Source organism: Melospiza melodia, chromosome 13, assembly GCF_035770615.1.
Source record: "Melospiza melodia melodia isolate bMelMel2 chromosome 13, bMelMel2.pri, whole genome shotgun sequence".
Lineage (NCBI taxonomy): Eukaryota > Metazoa > Chordata > Aves > Passeriformes > Passerellidae > Melospiza > Melospiza melodia.
This window is the reverse complement of record NC_086206.1, coordinates 18,755,580-18,777,013: the sequence shown is the minus strand read 5'-3', so window position 1 is coordinate 18,777,013 and position 21,434 is coordinate 18,755,580. Positions and strand designations below refer to the sequence as shown.

At 42.3% G+C, this 21,434-nt stretch overlaps 1 protein-coding gene across 2 annotated transcripts in view; it reads right to left on the bottom strand.

The window, feature by feature from the left end:
- CDH13 (cadherin 13) overlaps positions 1-21,138 on the bottom strand; it is a 443,548-nt gene extending 422,410 nt beyond the window's left edge. Inside the window, exon 1 of one of the 2 annotated variants that reach the window (XM_063168107.1) lies at positions 20,976-21,138. In XM_063168107.1, coding sequence (XP_063024177.1) covers positions 20,976-21,020 — 45 coding nt within the window. In that variant the 5' untranslated portion in view covers positions 21,021-21,138. The remainder of the gene's footprint in view (positions 1-20,975) is intronic. The other variant, XM_063168108.1, reaches the window with a different exon arrangement.
- Between the last annotated feature and the right edge of the window lie 296 nt (positions 21,139-21,434).

The window sequence follows — 21,434 nt, the reverse complement described above, 5'->3', positions numbered from 1 at the left end:
TCAATTTAATTTACACCTCACTCTGCAAATAAACTTGAAAAATTAGCACATTTGCTGTGTGGTTTTAAGGGGTGTAGGGAGTGACTTTTTAAACAAAATCTTACAACCTGATGGAAATCAAAGTCCAGCTCAACCTTTCCCATCCCCAATCACAAACATCAAACAGGAGCCCCAGTAATTACAGACCTGAACACTGCCATGTGTTCCTCTGTGCTAACAGAGCCAGGCACAAATACAAGAAAACTAAATAGCTCCTTTAAATCCTCCAACAGGAAAATACACACATTAACTGGTCTGCAGAGTACTTTAAAAGTTTGTGCAAACCTGTGTCTGGGCAAGCCAATAAAACATTCCACCTAATTTTCCCCTCACATGTAGCAGCAGCAGGTCCTCACCAAGCAGAGCAAATTGCCACAACCTGGAGCCAGTAACAGATCCCATTAGAGTGGAAGGCACAGGGACAAGGTCCTTGAACTGTGTTCTAAATCAGGAACAGGTTCACTTAAGTCAGGAAAATCCCCCCTGGGACAACAGAGGGGAAGAGAAATACAAGTGTAGAGTGGCTTTAGTTAAGTTTTAGTACTTAAACAGCCTATCCTAGAGAAGGAACATGTGAATGTGTTACTTCATCAGCTTATTCTACCATGGAGAGCAAAAATAAGCTAAATACAAGAAAGAAAAAGAAAATAGTGAGGGAGATGAGCCAGAAATGATTGTTTATAGCTTTAGATAGCAAATCCCCAGTTAATGTACACTAGTCTAGCTCCACTGAGGCCACAGTAGCCACACAATTTACACAGCTGAGCATCTGGCTCCAAATATTTAACTGTTAGGAATTCTAGTGTGCAACCTTGCATAGCAGAGCTTCTCTGACTAATCACACCAGAGGTAACCACATCTTAAGTGTGTAGTTCTAAATTGAGTAATATTACCATTAATAACAGTGCCTAATTAAGACATCTATAATGTTTTTAATGAGAAAAATTGAAAGTCCTTCTGGAATTTTTCCAGTCAAATTAATTCTGAGGACTTTAGGCGTTATTACAAGCAATGTTACAGGAATGAAAATTAGGTCTAAATTAGGACGCGTCACTGTACTTAAAAGCAGGAGGGAAAAAAAAGGAAACGCATTTCATTTTCTGCTCCACACACCATCCTCTGCTATAACATCACACCACAGGGGAAAATAAAAACACCATTTTGTGGTTTGCTCTAAGTTGCCCTGCATATAGTTATACCTGATGTATCTCTAAGGTCTGCTCATATTTTAACACTTGCTTTAAGGCTCTTTTTAAATATCACATCAGTATTCTCTTGTGAGCAACTCTTTCCAGAATCTTAAAAGGGACAATTCCTGTTGGGTTGATAGAGGCCCAAATCCTTGTGGATATAATGCATATGAATTATGCTTGTCCAAAGAAACCCTTCTGTGAAGCTGCATGTTTAGGCAGGGAAGCACTTGTGGTTAAAAACTGTCAGATCCAGCCTGCCAAAACCACACAGGAAGGAAGGATCCACACGGTCCTGAATGAAGCTCTTGAGGATAACAGATATTTCAAAAATCCATCAAACCTGGCAAATTTTTATTTGAAATTCTTCTAATAGATCAGTCCTTCAAACTACTCCATGCACATTTCTGATCTGCAGCTGCTGTTGCTTTGTCACTGCTCCCATTGTAAGAATTTAGCAAGCATAAACCCGTGAGTGTAGTGCACAGCTGGACCAGGTTACTTTGAAGTAAAGATACTCAATCCTTGCTCTTCAAAACAGCTGATTTGAGCACCTGCTTTCATAGCACTGATGTGAGTTTGAGTGTGTTCAAAAATACACACAGGTTCAAAACCTGAGAGCAAGAGTCAGACTGGGCTCTGGCTGGATTTTATATGAATATCTCAGACTCAATCAAAGAAACTTGAGCTGAATATCTGAAGTTCAGAAGCTTCAATCTTACGGCAAGAACACAATTCAAAACAATAACGAGCTACAAACCAAGTATTAATTTTAGGAATAAAAAAAGATCATTGTAGCTGAGCAAAACACAGGCTTTTGCCTGCCCTAGATTGTGTGTAGGATCCTAAACCTGGTCCCACATTTTCACATATATATGGAGACACACAACATGGATATACTTAACATTCTCCTCACTGTGGTACTTCATGCCTTCACATTTTCCCACTCTCTGCCATGAAATGCTTCCCTCAGATCATTCGGACTCAAAAAAACAACTTTGAGTTCTGCAATTCATTATGTCTTAATAAAGACAAACACATCAGTGTGTGTTTCAGGCTGGTCTGTTAATTAGGTGGCTTGTCCTTGAGACAGAGATTGCACAAAAGGCTTTTTTTCTAATGCATTGTACTAACACCGAGGATGTTGTCAGGCTTAGATAATACTTTGAATGGGTTTGCAGCTTACAATGATTAAAGTTATGATAATAGCAAGGACATTCAGGCATATACAAGTTCCCTAATAGCTCAGGGAGGTTTATCCTCTTTCAAATCATAGTGTTGTTTACCTCATCCCAGCTAAATTGAATTTAAGGACTCATCAGAGAAAGAAAATCTGACTTCTATCTTCTGTTAATACCACAATATATTAAATGCAGAAAGCAAACAAAATGTTTACCTGTTATTAATACTTGACAGATAAACCTCTCGGACTTTAGAAACAACACCACAATTACTGCTCTCAAGTGTAATGTCAAAATGATGAAAAACTTTAAAAAGCAAGCATTTCTTTTCAAGATCTTGTCACTCAAATGCTGCATTACACCTACAAAAGTCTAAGAAAAAAGTGCTAGGACAGAACTTATACACATGTGAATGTCAAAATGCAATTTTGTATTTAAATTGTAGCACTCATACTGGCTATCATTGTTTTCTTACCAAATGTTTCACTTACAGCAATCTGATCAATTATTATTCAAACAACTCACTCTTAGCGATTAGGTTTAACCTCTAGTTTGAATTGTGTTATAAAGAAAAAAAATCCATTTGCAGCAGTCAGCTGCCAGTTGTTTTGTGTAGGACTTCAAGCCAGCACTTCACTGGGGACATGAAGGATTGTCACATCTTATTTTTGTGCAGCACAGATGTTACACATAGAAAGGAAATCACCAACTTGGCCATGTGGGAAGTTTGGGCAGGTCTCGGTGCTCCCCTCCTCAGACCAGCTCAGAGTAAAGCCACAAACACTGGCAAGAGTGACAAATGTGGCACTTGCAGCCCCCCAAGGAGCAGCCAGTGCCTGCACCAATATCTCACAAAGAGCTGCTCTGGAGTAGGAAGATGAACACATTATTCCATGAAGGGGAAACCTGCAGTAATTTGTTCTCTCATGCAGGAGGAGAGGAGCATTCCTAGCAGAGCAGCTCCACTCCTTTCTTTGATCACAGCAAACTGCAGACAGCACATGGAGACAATGGGAACCCAATTCTTTCAGCAAGTTTAAACAGAAACACAGATCCAGCAACTGGCACATGTTCCAGACATTGCTGCTCTAGGAATACCAGCAATTTCATGTCTGAATTCCCCAGTGCCTATCAGGATGCCAGAGGATGAAGTTGAAATGAAGCCTGATGACTTTTGTGAGTCAGTGCAAGATGGGGTTTATCCAGCAATGGCAAAGAGCAGCTGAGAGTAACCCATTATCCATCTGCCAGGACTCAAATGGATCCTCATAGAAAATATGTTTTCCAGTGCCTGACTGTCATGATTTAGAGGGTAGAGGGGACAAGGTACAATAAATGCAAGATGAATAAAAACTTAGTGTGAGATAAATATTTTCTGCTTTTATTCTCAGATTTGTAAGCACACAATTTGCTTTAAATGCTCACAAGCAAGTTAATTTAAGTTGCAAAGCAAAGAAAATGACAGAGTACTTCTGGAAAGAAAAGAAACCTTGGGAAAAGAGGATAATATTCTTAAACCCCATTGACTCTAACCTTATTTTTCTTTAAGTAATGCATTGATGCTGATGATGTATTTCAGATTATTGAACAAGAACTCCCCTTCAGGTGAAGTCATTCTGTGAACCACAATTCTCCAAGTGCTCTGAAAATACATCTTCACTGGCGCAAGAAGCCTGAAACATATCTAAGATGAGGACTGGCAGCACTGCACAAATAGAGGGATGGATTGCTCATTAAGGTACAAATTAATTACTATAATTAAAGTAATTAGTTCAAATAAACAGATTGAGTACAAGACTCTTTTCCAAGATCCCCCCCAAGCCACGTTCCTCTGGGTTCTCACTACCAGGGTCAATGTGTACTGATGGGTGATTTGGGAATCCTCAGCTGTGACTGCAAACAAAGCCTAATTGATAAAGTCTTCCTACAGGATTTTTCACAAGCTCCTCCTTTGATTTCAACTTGATTTTTTTTTGCTCTTAAGAGTTCCTATCATCAAAATGCTGTAAGAAGTCAGCAAAATAAAATCAGAAATACAGTAGCATGCAGGGAGTGAGGTCCCTTCATTATGTCCTGTTAATCCTGGTCCCCAGTAATGCAATTCTGCCTTGAAAAACACATCCAGGTGTTTGTAACTGTAATAAACAGCTGGAAAATACAACTGAGAAGAGTCACGTGGAACACAGGCCGTCTGTCTGTCCCCACATTTGCATTATCCTCCATTGCAATGGAGGCTCTGTGCAATTCCCATGCAGCTCTGCACTTGCAAGGAGCAGGCGCCCCAGTTAATCCAAATCCCAGCAGACAGCAAGAGTCCAACATCTCCTAAAACTCAGCTCACCTGCTCAGAACTAGGATTTCAGTTATCATCTAACAAAAGCTCACTGCTCAACTTCTCACTCTTCTAAATGCTGGCACCTTTTGACTAAGAATTTAGTCTTCATAGTTGTGTACGTATCAGTTTCTGCCACTGCAGCCAATATGTCAAAATCCCTGCCTGGTCTCCAGCAGTCCATAAAAATCTTACAGTAAATCCTGCAGCTGGAGATTTACTGCTGGTTCCTTGCTGGGTGCACTAGACAGCAAAAAGAAATAAACAGCTAATGTAAGAAAGAGCATTAACTTAGTTCCACAGAACATTTAGAGATTTTATTATTATTACTTTCTGTTTTCTCTTGGTTCATAAAAAATTTGAAAACTTTGGAAGTTCTGTGAAAAGCAGAGTTATTTTTCTCCATCACAAAAACCAGTTCTAGGGCAAAGATATCCTCAGAAACTCCAAAAACCCTGGAGACCTGACTGCAGGACAGTCTGTCAGGCAGCAGCTGACCCCTTTAAAGAAAGCTGAGTTACTGCTTTATGTTATAAAACCTTTTTTTCTTTACTACACCAGAGATTTCTCACTGTTATGTTTCCAAGTCCCTTCCAGAGGCATGCTCATTACAGCTTAGGAATCTCTGGACAGGAAAAGCTCAGAGAGGACACAGTCCTGGGCCCCCAGACCAAAGCTGCAATTCTGAGATCTTGACACAGGTCAATGCACAGAGAGATGGATTAAGGTTCTTGATTTCCAATATACTTTTCTCTGTTACAAGCATAATGCAGCATTGACCATGTCAGGGACTAACCTTAGTGGCAAAAAAAAAAACCCAAAAAAACAAACCAAGTTAATGGTTTCCAAAGTGCAGTTACCCACCAGACCACTGTGACATTTCAGGAGTCAAGAGGAGCTATTATTAGCTGTGTCTAAGAATATTGCAAGTTCCCACCCATGGAATCTGTGTGCAATCCTCCACTGAACTGGCAGCCTCTGCCTGTATCACTGCCACATGATTTGAAGCAGGCAAGTCTCAGAAAAACTGCCACAGCTCTGTGTAGCCAGCCTGAAAATACCCTCACTGCTCTAGGGAGATGAGTGATCCCTTTGGAATTGGTTTCTGGAACAGCAAACTAATGAATCACTAACAGCTCTAAAGTAGACAGAATGTATTGCAACACAGCATGTAGTGCTGCAGAGCTGAAGGAAATCTGTTTACAGTGCTTCAACAGACACTTGAAATCAAGATGCTCAACAAGGATGAGGCTGTTAAGAGAGAATTGAGGCTCCAAGTGCTGAAGCTCCAAGTGAAGTTATCCCCAGCAGGACCAGCAGCCCTTCCTTGGTGCCAGGGGTGGGCTCTGACCCAAGAACAGCAAAAGGCACAGCCCAAGGGAGGGCACCCCCATGGAAACAGGGCAAGGGATGGAGCAAGGAGCAGCCCTGCTGGAGCCTGGCCTTCAGTGCTGACAGATCAGAAATCACTTCTGTCTCTCACACACGCTCAGTGCCAGCCTGCCCCCAGCCACAGCAGCCTGGAAACCTTGTCACTATGATTTGTGTGATCTTTGCTAATGGGGCAGGGTTGACACCAAACTTTGCATTCAAGCCAAAGGCCAACCTGATGCATATGGTTGGTAGAATGGGAAAAGGCAATGCTTTACAGCTCAGATTCTTAGTGAAGCAGCTGTCTGAAAAAAGAAGCTAAAACACGGAAATAAGATCAAAGTCCACACAGAGTTTGCTGGGCTAGGAGAAAACCAAAGCTCAAAAAAACCCACTTCAAACTAAGGACACTCAAAGTCACAACTTTGAGTACACTCACTGCCCTGTTTTTTTCCCAGCCAAAGCTGGGCTGTTACACAAATGTGATGCTTTGGCCAAAAGGCCAGAAGTGTAGTCCCAAAAGTAGGCAGAAAAGAGCACAACTTTGAAGGGAGCAGTTAGAGCTTTATCTGAAAAAGACAAATTTCAATTTCAATTCACTAGTGCTGCTTATCCAGTGACTAGTTACATATTTTACAGCAGAGAATTACTTAAGGCAGAATATCAGTTTATCCCTTCCTTTTCTACCTCTCTTTTTAAATGCACAAATTGTATAACCCTCCCAGTCCAGCAGCCTTGTTTCAGCATAAAGCCTTGCCAGTAGCACTGAACAGAACCAGAGAGAGCTTTCATTACAGGTGCTAAGGAAGCTGATCAGATATTTTATCCATTCACATAAAAATATGGAAAAAGAGGCAATTTAAAAGAAAAATTGATTATTACTTAGGCAGATTCCTCAAGATCTGTTGTCAGTGAAATTCATGTAAACACAGCCACAGGAGGTAGCTACACAATGAACCAAGAAATAGGAAAGTGGAATAAGGAAAAAATGTTTCTCTCTGCTGCACAAGACTTGACCAGCATATGACAGGCAGCAGGGTAGTACAAATAAATTAAAGATGGACTATCATTAATAGCTAAGAAGCTTCAGACCAAAAAACCATCCAAATTCCACTGCAGTTACTGGAAAGTAGTTTTAGAAATATCAAAAACAGCTGTAGCAATGCCAGATCAGAGCCCTACCCAGGTGCTGCATAGTCTTCCTTCCCTTCCCCAAAGAGGTTCAAGATGAAAGTTTAACCTGGTCACCTCATTTAAAACCTACCCCTGACCCAGAGCCTGGCACACAATTCTGCACACCCTGTACATCTCTTTAGGCTGGGACAGTTGGACTGCACATCCCTCCTCTGCTTGTAAAGCAAAGGAATGTGCTCACAAATCAACCACAGTTTTACAAGGAACAGAAGGGAGGATCTTCAGTTCCCACGATGTTTGGAGCATTGCTCAGAGCTGCACACCCTCCCCAGGAGCAGGGATGCCATGGGGAGTGGCACAGGGCTGATGTGCCCCCACCACAGTTCTGTTTCTATGCCCTGCCCCTCCAGGAGGGACCCAGTGAGACTGAACCCCGACACCACAGAGCACCAATGCAGTCTTTCCCTTTTCAAAGCAGCTCACAGCACAGATATGAGGTGTGTGCATCCAAGCTATGGCTGCAGCTGGCTGAGGAGTTTGGCAGGAGCTCCCCACAGGTGCCCCAGCCTTAGTTCTGTGTCAGTGCTGCTGATTTAAAGTGGCACTTCCAGGGAAACTTTACACTTGGAATACAGACACCTGCCCACCAGGCAAGTCAGTCAAGACCAGAGTGCCAATTACACAAACACAGCACGCCAGACAGTAAAGATTTTTGGCTGCAGCAGACATGAGGCCAATCCCTGACCTGGGGAAATCAAAGTTGACCTGCACCTCTACATCAATACCAGGCTAACTCACACACAGTGGAACAGGAGGAGCAGCAGTGGCGCTCAGGCCTGGAGGCCTCTGTGCTCCCAAGGCAGGAATCAGAATGCTGGTCTGCTTGCAGTCATTACACATGTACAAGGAAAAACTGCAAAGTAACTATTTTTCCTATTTTTGTTTTCTATTCAATGTTTTGAAAGGTCAAATGTATTTGCACTCTGCTGTGTTGCCTTTATCAGTGCTTAAACTCAAGCGCTGCCAGATGAATCACGAGTGGTACAAACGCCCCAGAAATACAATGTCAGAAGCAGATCCATTGTACATGAATTGTATGCTCACTTGTCAGGGGAGGATTGTTTCTATTTGAAGCATGGAAGGACCTGCAGAAAATCAACAGCTAGTTTGCAAATGTGCCTGAAGCCAGGTTCTCTTCCTTTTAATCTCTTGCTCTTTAGCTAGCCTCCAAGAGTTGTCAGAAAAATAAGAGAAAATGGATAAATCTGTGAAATTATATTAGGAAAAGCGGTAGGAGAGGGGAAGTCACGTAATGTCTGACAAAACTTTGGAGCATTTCTCTTTCCTAGGAGTTGCCCCTTTTCAGCAAGACATCACCCAGTTGCTCCTGGTAGCTGCCTTGCTTCATATTTATTGCTAGAAAACCATAACAGAGTTGTACTTCCCCTCTGAGGTTCTGTGACCCTTTCCTACTTTCCCATTTTCTTTGGGACATACATCCATCAGTAAACAGTTAAAATCCTGCTGGTGTCACACAGGGAGCATGTGGCAAGTCACCTTCCTGATCCATATAATCCAGCTTCAGACAATTAAAGAAGTGACATGCAAACTGCTCCAAAAGAAATTGCAAAGTGCTGTCCTGCAATGAAGGCTGCTTTGGCCTCACAATTTATACCCAGTTGTCTTCTGTTCTCTCCACTCCCATTCCTTCCCCATCCAATTAGTCAATTAGAGGAAGGGAAATTCTACATTTATTTCATATGTGTGATAACGAGCTTGCCAAAGAATCAGTAGAATGGATTTAATGGATACAATAATGTCAAAGCAGTGGGGATAAATGTTGTCCATCAAGATAATAAAGCTCCACCAAAATATGAAATTTAAGAGAGAGGAGAGTTCTGTGGCAGCTAATGAATGCTGGAAATGGATAAAGAGTTTTACAAAGGATTAAATTTCCTGCCTCTCATAATCCAGCATGTTGATATACACAAGCATGCATAAAACAGCATCACCATTTCCTGGTGCCAACAACTTCAGATGGAGATATGAGCAAGAGCTCTGGATATGGGTGTCAGCCTAAGCTCTGAGGCAAGGCTGTGCAAATGGAGATGTGGAAATCAGGCAAAATCAGACTGTGCTCCATTCCTGTATACATCTGTTGACTGCATCATAAACACAAAAGGCTGCTTTCCAAATCCTAACAGCTGCAAAGTGACAGAGCATTGAATACCATTTTTTCTTTTTCCCTTTGTTTTGCTTTCCTTTCCATTTTTATGCTTTAAGGTTTGCTCTTCTTTCTTGTACTCCTCAGTCAACCAGGGAAAAGGAGAAGAAATTCAGCAGCTATGTCAGCATGTTTATTAACAAATTACTACCCCAGCACTTCTGACTCCAGGAGATCACCAACCTAACACCATTATTGGGGAGGATAAATGAAATTCTCTTTTCCACATGAGCAGAAAGAACTAAGGGAGAAAGGAATAGGGTGATATGAACATACCAGGAAAAGCACAAGTACTGACATTACAAAATTTTGAGTTCCCTACCACATGAGCCAAAGGTTAGAACACTGCACTAACTCTGGGGAAACTTCAGATTACCCAGTGAAAACATGACCCCTGTGAAATGTTAAAGGAAAACAACTCCTTAAGTGTGTCTGGTTCTCTTCATAGTGCAAGAAAACCTCCATCCTCTTCTATCACCAAATAAAAACATCTTTAAGCACCACAAACAGGGATGGATTTTCCAGCAGAGCCTGCTGAACCTCATCTAAGTTAAAACACAGTAGTAAAAATTATTCATAGCAATAAAAATTATTCACCCTTTCCCCCAACACTAGGGGTTCTGGAGGAAAGTTTGAGTAGAAAAACTAAAAGCACTCAGACAATCTGAATTATTTTAACCAGATGGAGGAGAAAAGAGAAAAAAGCAATTTGAACGAGGAAATTACAGGAATGCTGATGCTTCCAGTCAGCCTGGAGGTAAGGCAGAGAGAACCATTCATGCTGTGCACGATGGCTTTTTATTCCTACATATCCCAGCTAGACTCCACAAACACACAGCATGCAGAAATCAGAAGTCAAGAACAAGTTGGAGAAACAATTCAGTTCAGGTTCAACACGAGTTATTGCAGCCAAGCAAGTCAGTTTGTTTTACACAAACTCCTTCCCCCACCCCATAATCAATGTTTAGCTCCCATGCACAGCAAGAAACAGGTTCTGTGCTTGTGTGCCTTTGAATCCTGAAGGAGGAAAAACTTTGAAAAATCTATTATTGGGAAGTAAGTGCAAGACTAAATTCTCATTTCAGAGAGACAAACACACAGGAAGAAGCAGCTCTTCCAAAAAATAAGACTTTGTGGATTTGTGGGGACTGTTGAAAGCCAGAGTCTCGTGTTTTGGGCATGTAACAAATGGTGCCTACCTAGTGCTCCCAGGAATTCAAACATGTGGGTGCATCTCTCTAACAGTGACACTTTACATTGGCAACATCCCACTTCCAGCAGCTAAACCTGGGGGGGGAAACAGCCACAACCAGCAGCTCACCTCCTGCCAGAGCAGCCCAAGGTTTTGGCAGCTCTGCCTCCTCCAAACTGAGGAAAAGAAGGAAGACAGGAACCTCTGTCAGTGAGCAGATGGCAGGAGAAGTATTCTTAGACTGTCGCCTGTTGCAATGGCAAGATGCAGAACCTCTGCCCTACCCAAGTTGGTTGTGCATTACCTGACCCCATTTTCTACCCCAAACTGCTGTGGTCTGAAATGCCTGGAGTGTAAATAGAACTGCCAGCCTCATCCTCCTCCTCTGCTCCACCTGGTCACTGTGCCAGCAGCCCTCACAAGCAGCAGCTATGAGCAAGCATTCTCCATTTCCTTATGCCTAAAGAGCTCTGTGCAGCTATGATTATATTTTATCTTATTAGTTTCCTCTCTATGCAAGTATGGAGATATGAAGTTCCTTGGCAAATCATAACTAATTACATTCTCAAAAGTTGAGCTGGATTATTAAAATACTCCTGGAAACACCACCTTCTGATTGGCCTAGAAACTGAATTTATTCTGGGCTCCCTCCAATCAGAATTAATCTTTCTGGAGTGGAATGAAGTGCCACCACTGAATCAACACCAGCAGCCCAAGTGACAGCAGGCAACATCATTACTCACCCAAGATAACAGACCTCAAGTCATTGAAACAGGCAGATGTTGGAGGCTGTCTCCCATTTCAGAATAATGCTCCTGTCGTAACCGAGCAGTTATTTTAGGGAAGCAAGGATAAATTCATTACCGTTGGTAGGGTGCTCAGCTATCACAGCAATAGAAGCTGTGTAAGCATCCTGGTATGTGCACAGCAGGAATGCACATGGCACTGACACCACCCATCCTTCACCCAGATAACAAATGGAGGGCAGTGCAATCAATCCACATCCTCTGGAGACTTGCTCCTGTGTTGGTGGGAGCAGTAATGCTTTGCTATGGCAAACACACACAAGTGAAGTTGAGAGACGTGCAAGACCAGAAGTAATTTCCACAAAATTTCATGATTTATCCCCAGCATCCTTATCTTACTTCCTGGTAACACATGGTATGTGAACTTATCAGCTGCTCTTTTTCCAGATTACAATAATCAATACTCTCACCACACAAAGCACCAAATTTCTGCATTGATAACCAAACTGCAGAGATCAACAATTCGGGAAAACCATTGGTGACATTTAACACTGGATATTGCATTCTTGTTTATTATTTTTAAATAAGACATTGTTGCTTAAAACATTAGAAGAAAACAGGAATTTCAAAACTAGATGGTTTATCCATTCCCAAAAAGCAGGGAATATGGGTGCAAGACAGTATGCTCCCTTTACTTCAGGCTTTCCTGACCATCCCTACAGCTTTGTTCTCTAAATAATGCCTCTTGCAATGATATTGCCACATTCCACACAGAATCGGGTCCAGAAGCCCAAGTCCAAGACAGAGAATGGATTGAGCTCAAGGTCAGGCTGGACATGGCTGGGAGCAATTGGTCTAGTGGGAGGTGTCCCGGCCCATGGCAGAATGGTTGGAATGAGATGCTCTTTAAGGTCCCTGCCAACTCAAACCATTTTATGATCCATTATTAAGGAGAGATTATCAAATATGCACCTGACTAGTTTAGTGTTCAAGTCAGAGCTGTGTATTCGTAAATTGACAGGAATATCAATATCCATAAATCATGATTTATAGAGTTCAGAGTCCACTTAGTTCAATCTGATCATGAATTATGAAAACAAACATTTTAGAAAACAATAAATTCACTTTGCCTGGCACAAAATACAACCTTCAGGTAGCAAGCTAAACAATATACCCAGAAACCAAGACAGAATTTTACGTATTATTCTATTTCATATCATTCCCATTTGTCTTTACCCACAGGGATTTCATTTTGCAGTTCACCTGGATTATAACCAAGACTTCCTGGCACTTGCAAGACCAGTTATCTTGGCAGAAGGTCAAGCTGAACACCTTTAATTTGGCTGGTTATTTAACTGTACAGATCAACTCAAACCCGCAGCTGAGATATCCATTCTTGCTGAAAGCACAGTTGGAGCTGCTCAGCTTCCTCTGACAGAGCTCTGAAACAATGGCTTTGATGGGGAAGGAAATGCCCATCCAATTCTAATGCCTAAATCCATCTCCTTTCACTCAGGAGCAAAGTACCAGATGCTCTGGATTTCCTGCTTTGTCAACTCCAGAGCAGTGCTGTGTTCAGTTCTCACATTTTGTTATAGCTGTTTGTTGTCTGATAAAATGCAGCTCCTCAGGGACAGCACAGGGCTGTCTCAAGAGAAGTGTATAAATACACCTTATTTGGCAGCAGAGGAACTCAAAGCAAGAAGGTTTGTCTGTGGGAAAATGCCAGATCCTGGGGACACCATTTCTGGGGTTTTCTCTTCTCCCAAGCAGTTACCTCCTGCTGAAATTGCAACTATACACAAGAACACTGTAACAGGCTAAGGAAAGGGAAATTTTACAACATACTCCCCTGCCTCTGTCCTTTTATGCTGTCTCTACAAGCTGTGGATCATCCTCCTGTTTCAGGCAGCTGAGATAACTCCCTTTATACAGTGACCCCATGGACAACTGCCAGCTTTTGTTTTACACTTACAGGTTCAAAATCCCCTGCGTTTGACTCCAGGACTCTTTACTGACAACTTGTACAGAAGCCCAACTCCAAGTTATGCCAAGAAGATGAAAAGAAAGAGATTGAGTGTCTATAAAGTAGATGAGCCAATTATCAGCATGATAAGTGCTTTGTAACACATTTGGGGTTTTTTGCTCCGTGGCAGTTTGAACAAAACTCAACGTGTCAATGCTTTTATGGATTGATTTGAAGCGATATCAGCAGTTATCCACACTCTTCCTACGTGTGCCACAGCTGTGTTCCTGCCCATGTGACAGCCAGCTGTTAATGCAGGGAATCAGGACTCCCTCAGCTGTGTCCAGCCATGTTTGTCAGCCCTGCCTTGGCGCAGGGCAGGAGCCCTCACACCCAGCCCTGGGAAGGGAGAGGGGTACCAAACACCCAAACAGTAACAGCTGAGGTAACCTGAGCTTACAGCTACAGATGTTTGTAAGTGAGCATCTCCTGTCCTGGATTCCAGTTTTGGGTATAAATATTTCTTTGCATACAGCCACATTTACAGCACTGTGACACCTTAATGACCTAGAACCTGAGGTCTTCAGCATTTTGAGTCCCTGTTACACACAAATTCCACAAGGCCCATCTGCCATGATTACTCAAAATCCTAAAAAGTCTGCAAACTTTTAGAAACCCACTTGCTGTCTGCACCGTTAACACAGACTTCATACGCACAAGAATTATTTGTTCTTCATTACATACCAGGCTGCAAGGTCCCTGGGAATTAAATATTAACTTTTAGAAATACATACATTGCCATTACTAGTAAGGAATTAAGTATTAGTTGTTCACAGCAAGAGAATTAAATAATTTAGACCAAAATAAATAGCTATTATTAGTGGTTTGCTAGGTTTTTTTAATCTATTTAAATTAATATTTTGGGAGCAAAACCTTTCTAAAATGGAGTCTAAGGAATGCTAGGTAATAAAATCTTATTAATTTCAGGAAACTGTGTAAGGGTGTCTAATTTTGAGACATTTCAAAAGCTTGAAGATGGATGTTCAGTTTCCTAAGAACAAGGCCCATAAAGATACCAAATTAGACATCCATACATGGACATTCAGAGATATCAGAAGTTATTTAAACACCTTAATCAGCTTTTCCAAGTGGTTAGAGATACTGAAAACTGCTGTGTGCTGAAGAGATGCACCCCACTCTTAATACCTCATATGTATTTTAGTCTGTTCATAGAACTGTTCTAACCAGCTCCATCAAACCAAATCTTAAAATCCTTCTTTTTTTCCTCTAGCCAAGAAAATTAATGGTGCAAAATAGTAGAATATTGGATAAGATAGGAGCAGAATGAGTTCCCTTTGTATGAAACAGTAAGGCTTTCAAAGAATTAAATTCTTCCATTTGACAGAGAATACAGTCACACACCAAAAAAAAAAAAAAAAAATTTAAAAAGCAGTAGTGGGAAAATTTCCAAGACCTCCAAGTAATGAAACAGTGGCTAATAAAGCAAGTCTTATTTTTGTCTCCTCTTTGGCGTTTAATATCCTCCTGATTTGTGTACACTAACATTGTGTTAGCTGCAGGACACGTGAAGTGACAGAAAAACACAGCCTCCCATCTGGGCTGGTCCCTTCCATCTGGTGATCAGGACAGGGCACAGTGCAACCATATGGCCATGATCAAGAACCCACTAATATCATCCAGAGTTAACTGGGAAATGCAATAGCCCACTTAGTCTCCTAAGGATGATAAATGCCTCTCATTCTGCTTCTCCTCCCCAGTGGACATTGCAGATTTGTCTTTTTGCCTGCACAGATGAACCTCTAGTTAGAATCACAGAATATGTGGAATTGGAAGGGACTCACAAGGATTATAGAGTCCAACTCCCAGCCCTGCACAGGACCATCCTCCAGAGTCACCCCATGTGCCCAAGAGCATTGCCCAAACTCTTCTTGAGCTCTCTCAGGCTCAGTGGTGCAACCCACTGCCCTGGGGAGATGATTGCATCCTCTGGGTGAAAAACTTTTCCCAATATCAAATCCAAACCTCCCATGACATAACTTCAGGCCATTCCCTGGTGTCCTGCACTGGTCACACAGAGCAGAAATCAATGCCTGCTCCTCCTCTTCTCACAATGAAGTTGTGACTGCAGTGAGGTCTCCCCTCAGTCTCCTCTTCTCCAGCTGAACAAATGCCCTCAGACACTCCTCACACCACTTCCCCTCAAGGCCCCTCACAATCTTCATTGCCCTGCTTTGGACACTCTAAGAGTTTAATACCTTTGTTATATTGTGGTGACCAAAACTGCCAGAGAGCAGAGCAGGACAATCCTCTCCCAGATGGCAAAGCTGAACCTGAGGCCCCCTTGTAACACTTGCCCCTGCTGGCTGGAACACCAGTGATACACACCAAAACAGTGAATTCTGCCCCTGTAACTGTCCATGAAACAAAAAAAAAAAAAAAAAAACCCTGCTAACCTGACCTTTGTACTCAAAGTCCTGAATGAAGCCTCCATCCTCCAGAAAGGTTTGCTTTATCACAGGTTCCCAGCCAGGTAATAATTAGTGTTGACTCCATGCTTCTCAGAAGGCTGATTAATCACTTTACCACACTACACTTATTAAGAAACCAATCCCCCTAACAGACAGCCAGGACACAGGTGGAACCAATGGTCCCTGCAATGCAAACACCATCAGCACTGGCCAATCATAAACCATCCTCTGGTGAACAAATCTCCATAACACATTCCACCTGTTCACAACAGGTGCAGCCAGTTAAGGTCATAATGGTTTATTCATTCACTCTGATCTTCTCACAGCCTTCCCCAGGCCAATCCTGAGAAAGTTGTGCCTGTTGCTCTCTGTGGCCAGAGAGCTGCTGCCACAGGTTTGTGCTGCCACAGGAGCTCTGAAACCTGAGGCCAAAGTCCTGACATGCAGCACACTGGTGCAACCCAGCAGCTGAAGATTGGAGATGCAGCTCCAGCAGTGATGCTGCAAAGAGTGGAACACAGAGCTCTGTTATCTGCCGTGCTTTTACATATTGATAGAATGGGAAGAGCCTGCTTATCTTGCAGCAAACAGGAAGAAAAAGGCAGAACTTCACAACTCCTTGAAGGGGCACCACTGTTGCTATCTAAGTGGTTCTCATAGAACCTGCTGCACCAAGACAGCTTTTAGGAATACCCATTTCTTAGCTGCCAAGTCACTGAAAGCCAAGTCAATAATCCCAGTGGATCACAGCACAAATATTACATGTGCTAAGAAAACCTTTTTGAAGTTTTGATTCTCAGTAACAGAAAGCAGAACCCAACATATCACCTAAACTACAGCTTAGATTGAAGGATTGAGTCTCAGGGGGCACACAAAGTGGGGTTTAATTGCCATAACTGCAGAAGCATTTCCATGTTTTCACTTGTCTTCTATAACAAACCCCCCTTGCTTAGCAGTCAGGGCTGTGGTCAGGTCCTGTGTAAGGACATTTTTAGAGGTTAGAGCTGTAGCCAAAAGCCATTGTAATTCACCAGTGCCAACCTTCCCTCCAAGGTAATATTTGAGAAATAGGACAGCACAACTGCTGGAATGGCTCTGTGTTTTGGGAGACACCATCTTGTGAATGAGATAAGCAACTGGAAGATGGTTTTTGACTGCATAGCCAAAAATGATGGACTGAAACTGTGGGGAGCAAACATCAGCCTGCTCACAAAGTGCTCATCAGTAGAAATAATTATACAGAGTAATTGACAATTGAGTTTCTGTAATATTTTTAAAGCATTTTTATAACTTTGATATGGCAAAATAACAACAGTACTTCTCCTCTAGAACTCTCAAATAACAAGACCAACATGACAGAACAGGGAGATACTTGGTCAGAATTTGAGCATAATCTGCAGTGTTCTATCAACACACTTGTGTGAGCAAGACTTGTCTTTATTCCTGAAGCTGTTAAATTCCTTTTGCTTTCAATACCTGGGTGCTGCCTTTCAAGCTGTGCATGGAGCCCTCTTCTGGAGAAATTTGAACAAATAAAAGCTTAAAAATGCAGCAGTGTGAGCTCTGCATTAGGGGAAAGAGTTTGAGGACTAATTTTCTCTATTCACTCTAATGACAAGCTTGTAAAATCTACACATTTTTCCAATTTACTTGGTTGCAACCCAGTGAAACGTGACAGTTATTGTTAAAATTATAAAAAATATGGGACTTTTTCCTCACTCTGAAAGCCTCACAAATTTTGAGTCATCTCTCTGCATGAAATGCATAACATAATAAAGGAAGCCTGTGAACAACTTTTGTCTTAAAACAAATATTTTGTATATAGGTTTTAGAAAATATCCTTTGGGGAAAATGTAAAACACACAGATTTGTAATTCTATCAGATCAGAGTATGCATTTACTGCTTACTGTACCCTGTATAGTGAACTGCATAAGCTACCAGAGTACATTTACTTTTTATTGTCAGCTTCAGATCAATAAAGCTGTATATTATAGTTATGCTTTGGAGCTTTAAAGGTGAATCTGAATTAAAGGATTACTTGAAACATCTCTTTCATTTATTCCAGCTAATGCTCAGTTTTCCTCTTGGTGAAAATAGAACAGTTGGTAGTAGTGTAGACTAAATCTTTGCAAAAGGAAAAATTAATTTATTGCTCACCTGTTTACCTCAGTTTTTGCATACATACTTAATGAGCTGCTTTGATATGAAAAAGTGCTTCTCCATTTTTATCCTTTTAAAGCCTCAAAAGGCAAAGTTTATATACTTTAAAAACACAGTTGAATTAGAAGCAGACCAAAAAAACACAAAAACCAAGTTAATAAATTTATAAATGGGCTTTTCATTAAAAATAAGCCTTTTACAGTCCATGTTCCTATTGACATAAAAGAATTTCCACAAACTTTTTTCTCTACACTGCAAACTTTGCTATCATTACTTTGAAACTAAGTTATCATTATCTTCTGCCTCCACAGAAAGATTACTAGATTGCACCTGCTTAGAAAGGATTCCATCAAACTTGGTCCCTTTCTGGTTCCACTAGCATGGCATTACATGAGACATTCTTGCTACTCCTAAGGGAGAAAAAAAGAAAACGTGCAGAAAAAGATCCCCAAATGTGTTACAACCACCACACAAGCAGATGGCTGCATTTGTTTAATATGTTGTTTCTCACATTCTTCTGTTTACTTTTCCTGTCACATGAAAGTTGTGTATGTGGGGTGTCAAAGAGGAAAGCCAAACAGTGTTTCAGTAAATTCCATCTCTTTCCCTAGCAGGGCACCCACTCCAATTCATGCTTTAACCTGCCAATACTCAACAGCCTAGACCTGCAAACAGAATTACATACACTTCCATATTACAGTCTGATTCATTCCCCAATTCATTAACTCTTAGACATGATCTGGAAAGTGAACTTGGACATGCACTAGCTCACATGGTGGAGAGAGAGACACGGCCAGATAGAGCTGTACAAGCTGAGAAAAGAGGCAGAGGGCAATTTGAGCAATTAAGCTGGAAGTAAGGGTAAAGCACCACAAGTTCAGCCCTGCAGTACAACAGAACTCATCTCAGCCCAGCCTGGGGAGAAACTCTGAAGTATCACTGAAAGTCATCAATAAAGAGCAGAGGGTGTTTTCAGAATCAGGTGTCTGCACCTATCACATTTTAAGTAATCATTATTGTTTAAAAAATGCCAGCTATGTTTCAGAGACCCTAGAAGTCCATCCTCTTGTATCATACGCATTCTGCTTTCTTACAAGCAACCGCTAAAGAAAATCCAAACTCAAGCTGATTAATTCAGTGGTATGTTGGAGAAGCACAACAAAAAAAAAAAAAAAAAAAAAAAAGAAAAAAATAGAAAAAGAAAAAAAAAAAACAGCAACAAAAAAAACCCCTCAAAACAGAGAGAAAGCCAAGCAAAGCAGATGGGAGGTCTCAAAGCCAAGAGGAGAGCACCAGTTCGGTACATCCACAGGTTATCCTTCCACTGCCTGCACCCTCTCTCTCCCCTCTGCTCCCTGAGCATTCCCTCCCCCTGCCAGCCCAGGCTGGATCTCAGCCCACTTGTGACAACTTCTTGTCCCCAGGAGCCCTCTGGGTTTCCCCAGCCCACAGGACAGAGCTCAGCCCTCCTTGGGCAGCAGCTGAGCCAGTCCCAGCAGAGCCAGAGCCTGCCCTCGGATGGTGCCAGGGAGCCCAGCCCTGCTGGCAGAGTGGCCCTGCCAGGAACTCTCCATGTGGCACCAGCACACGCTGCTCGGCACCAAACCCATGGCCCCAGGCAGCTGCTTTCATTTGTTCCACTCCTCGGAGCAGGGCTGGTATCCCGAACCCACCCAAATGCCTTTGTGCTTGCTCACTCCCAACCCAGCCGCGGAGCCTCCTGCTGTCCCACAGCTCCGACCACTCAGGTCCCTGCCCTGACTCCTGAGCAGGTTAAACCAGGACCTGAGTGCCCTAACCTTGATCCACAGCGTGTGGATCACAGCATGTGGATCACCCTATTGCCTCCTCCTCCTCCTCACACTCTGTGCAGCTGCTCTAGCAATAAAGCTCTCCCAGTGGTGATCCCTCACCGTTTGTCTCCTCATTGCCCTGTTTGGGATTAGCAGACCAAATGCCTGCTGGAGGCTGCAGTTACACAAACACAGGGGGTCAAGCTCAGTGTCCCAAGCACTCGTTTGACACTAAACCCCACCAACCCTCCAAGGGTTAACAAACCCACTCGATTCAAAAAGGAATTAACTTTCATCCCTGCTCGGTGCAGAGGATCTCAGCCCACTGACACTAAACGCAAGTTTACGGAGCCGCCGAGACAAAAGGAGGGAGAACGCACTGAAGCTGGACAACAACAAAGGATTTCCAGCCCTGCTCTGAGCTGCCCAAAAGTGAGCCCTGTGACAGCGGCGAGGGGAAAAGAGAGTGACCAGCTGAGAAGTGAAAGCCCAGCGAGTCGCTGTGCTTTGACAGGCAGCAGCAGCGGGGCTCCGGCAGCTCCGTGTTTTTAAGGCTGGGTGTTTTTTCCTCTCCTTTCTGGCAGAGGGGGATCTATTACATTTAATAAGAGAAAGGCTACACAGCAAGTCACTGACGGAGCGTTACACATCTATCAGGAGAGTACGGCGAAGGGAGCCTTTTGCAAGGTCTGATTTTATTTTTCCTCCATATTCCCCCCCTCTAATTCTTTTATTTAAAAAAAAAAAAAGGCAGTAAATAACGTGAGGTGCCTGTAACAGCCTATAAACCTACTACCCAGCACAAGGCACAGAGGAAAAGAGGCAAATCAAAGTTGCAGCATTTGATATGACAGAAAATATTGCCGCTGCAGCTGCAACCGAGACACTTGAAAGATTCCCCCCGCCACCCTTCCTGAAGGGAAACAAAAAAATGCTATATATCACACGGCAAATTGGTTGTAATTGTAAATCAGGGAACTATGAGATCCTGCATTCCTAGCAACTGCCTTAGAGCAGAGATCCTGCATCTTTAAACAGTAATTCAAGCAATGTATAATTACTCAGAAATCAGAGCTGAATTACAAATACTTTCAAATCCAAATGCACAAAAGCAGAAAGATGAAAGAAAGCAAGGAAAAAAACCACACATTTCTTACCTGGGACAGCAGAAAAGACAGAGTAAGTTGAGTTTTGTGCTGCATTTTGCCAGACTAGAAGGTACCAGAGGCTTTTTCATTCATGCACTCGGCTGCACTGAGCATATTTTCACTGTGAAACAGCCTTTGAGAAGAGACTCTGCCTTGAGAGCCAGCCAACTTCCCAAATAGATCAGCAGCATCATCACTAAAGCATTGGATAGAGTCTGATGACCAGAACCAATGGCTTTACAAGGATGATTTCTTCACAAAGCATCCCCATTTTGCATCACACATATTGAGCAAGCACCTCTACAAACACAGCACCTTTAGAAAGCATTTTTGCTTTGGTGTATTTCTGTTTAGTTTCCACCTAACATCATGGTTTACATATCTCAATAGTATTTTCCCTTTTAGAGAATGGAATTGAACAGAGGGAAATGAGAGCAACTCTGAGCACCACTGCAAAGAGATTCTCTT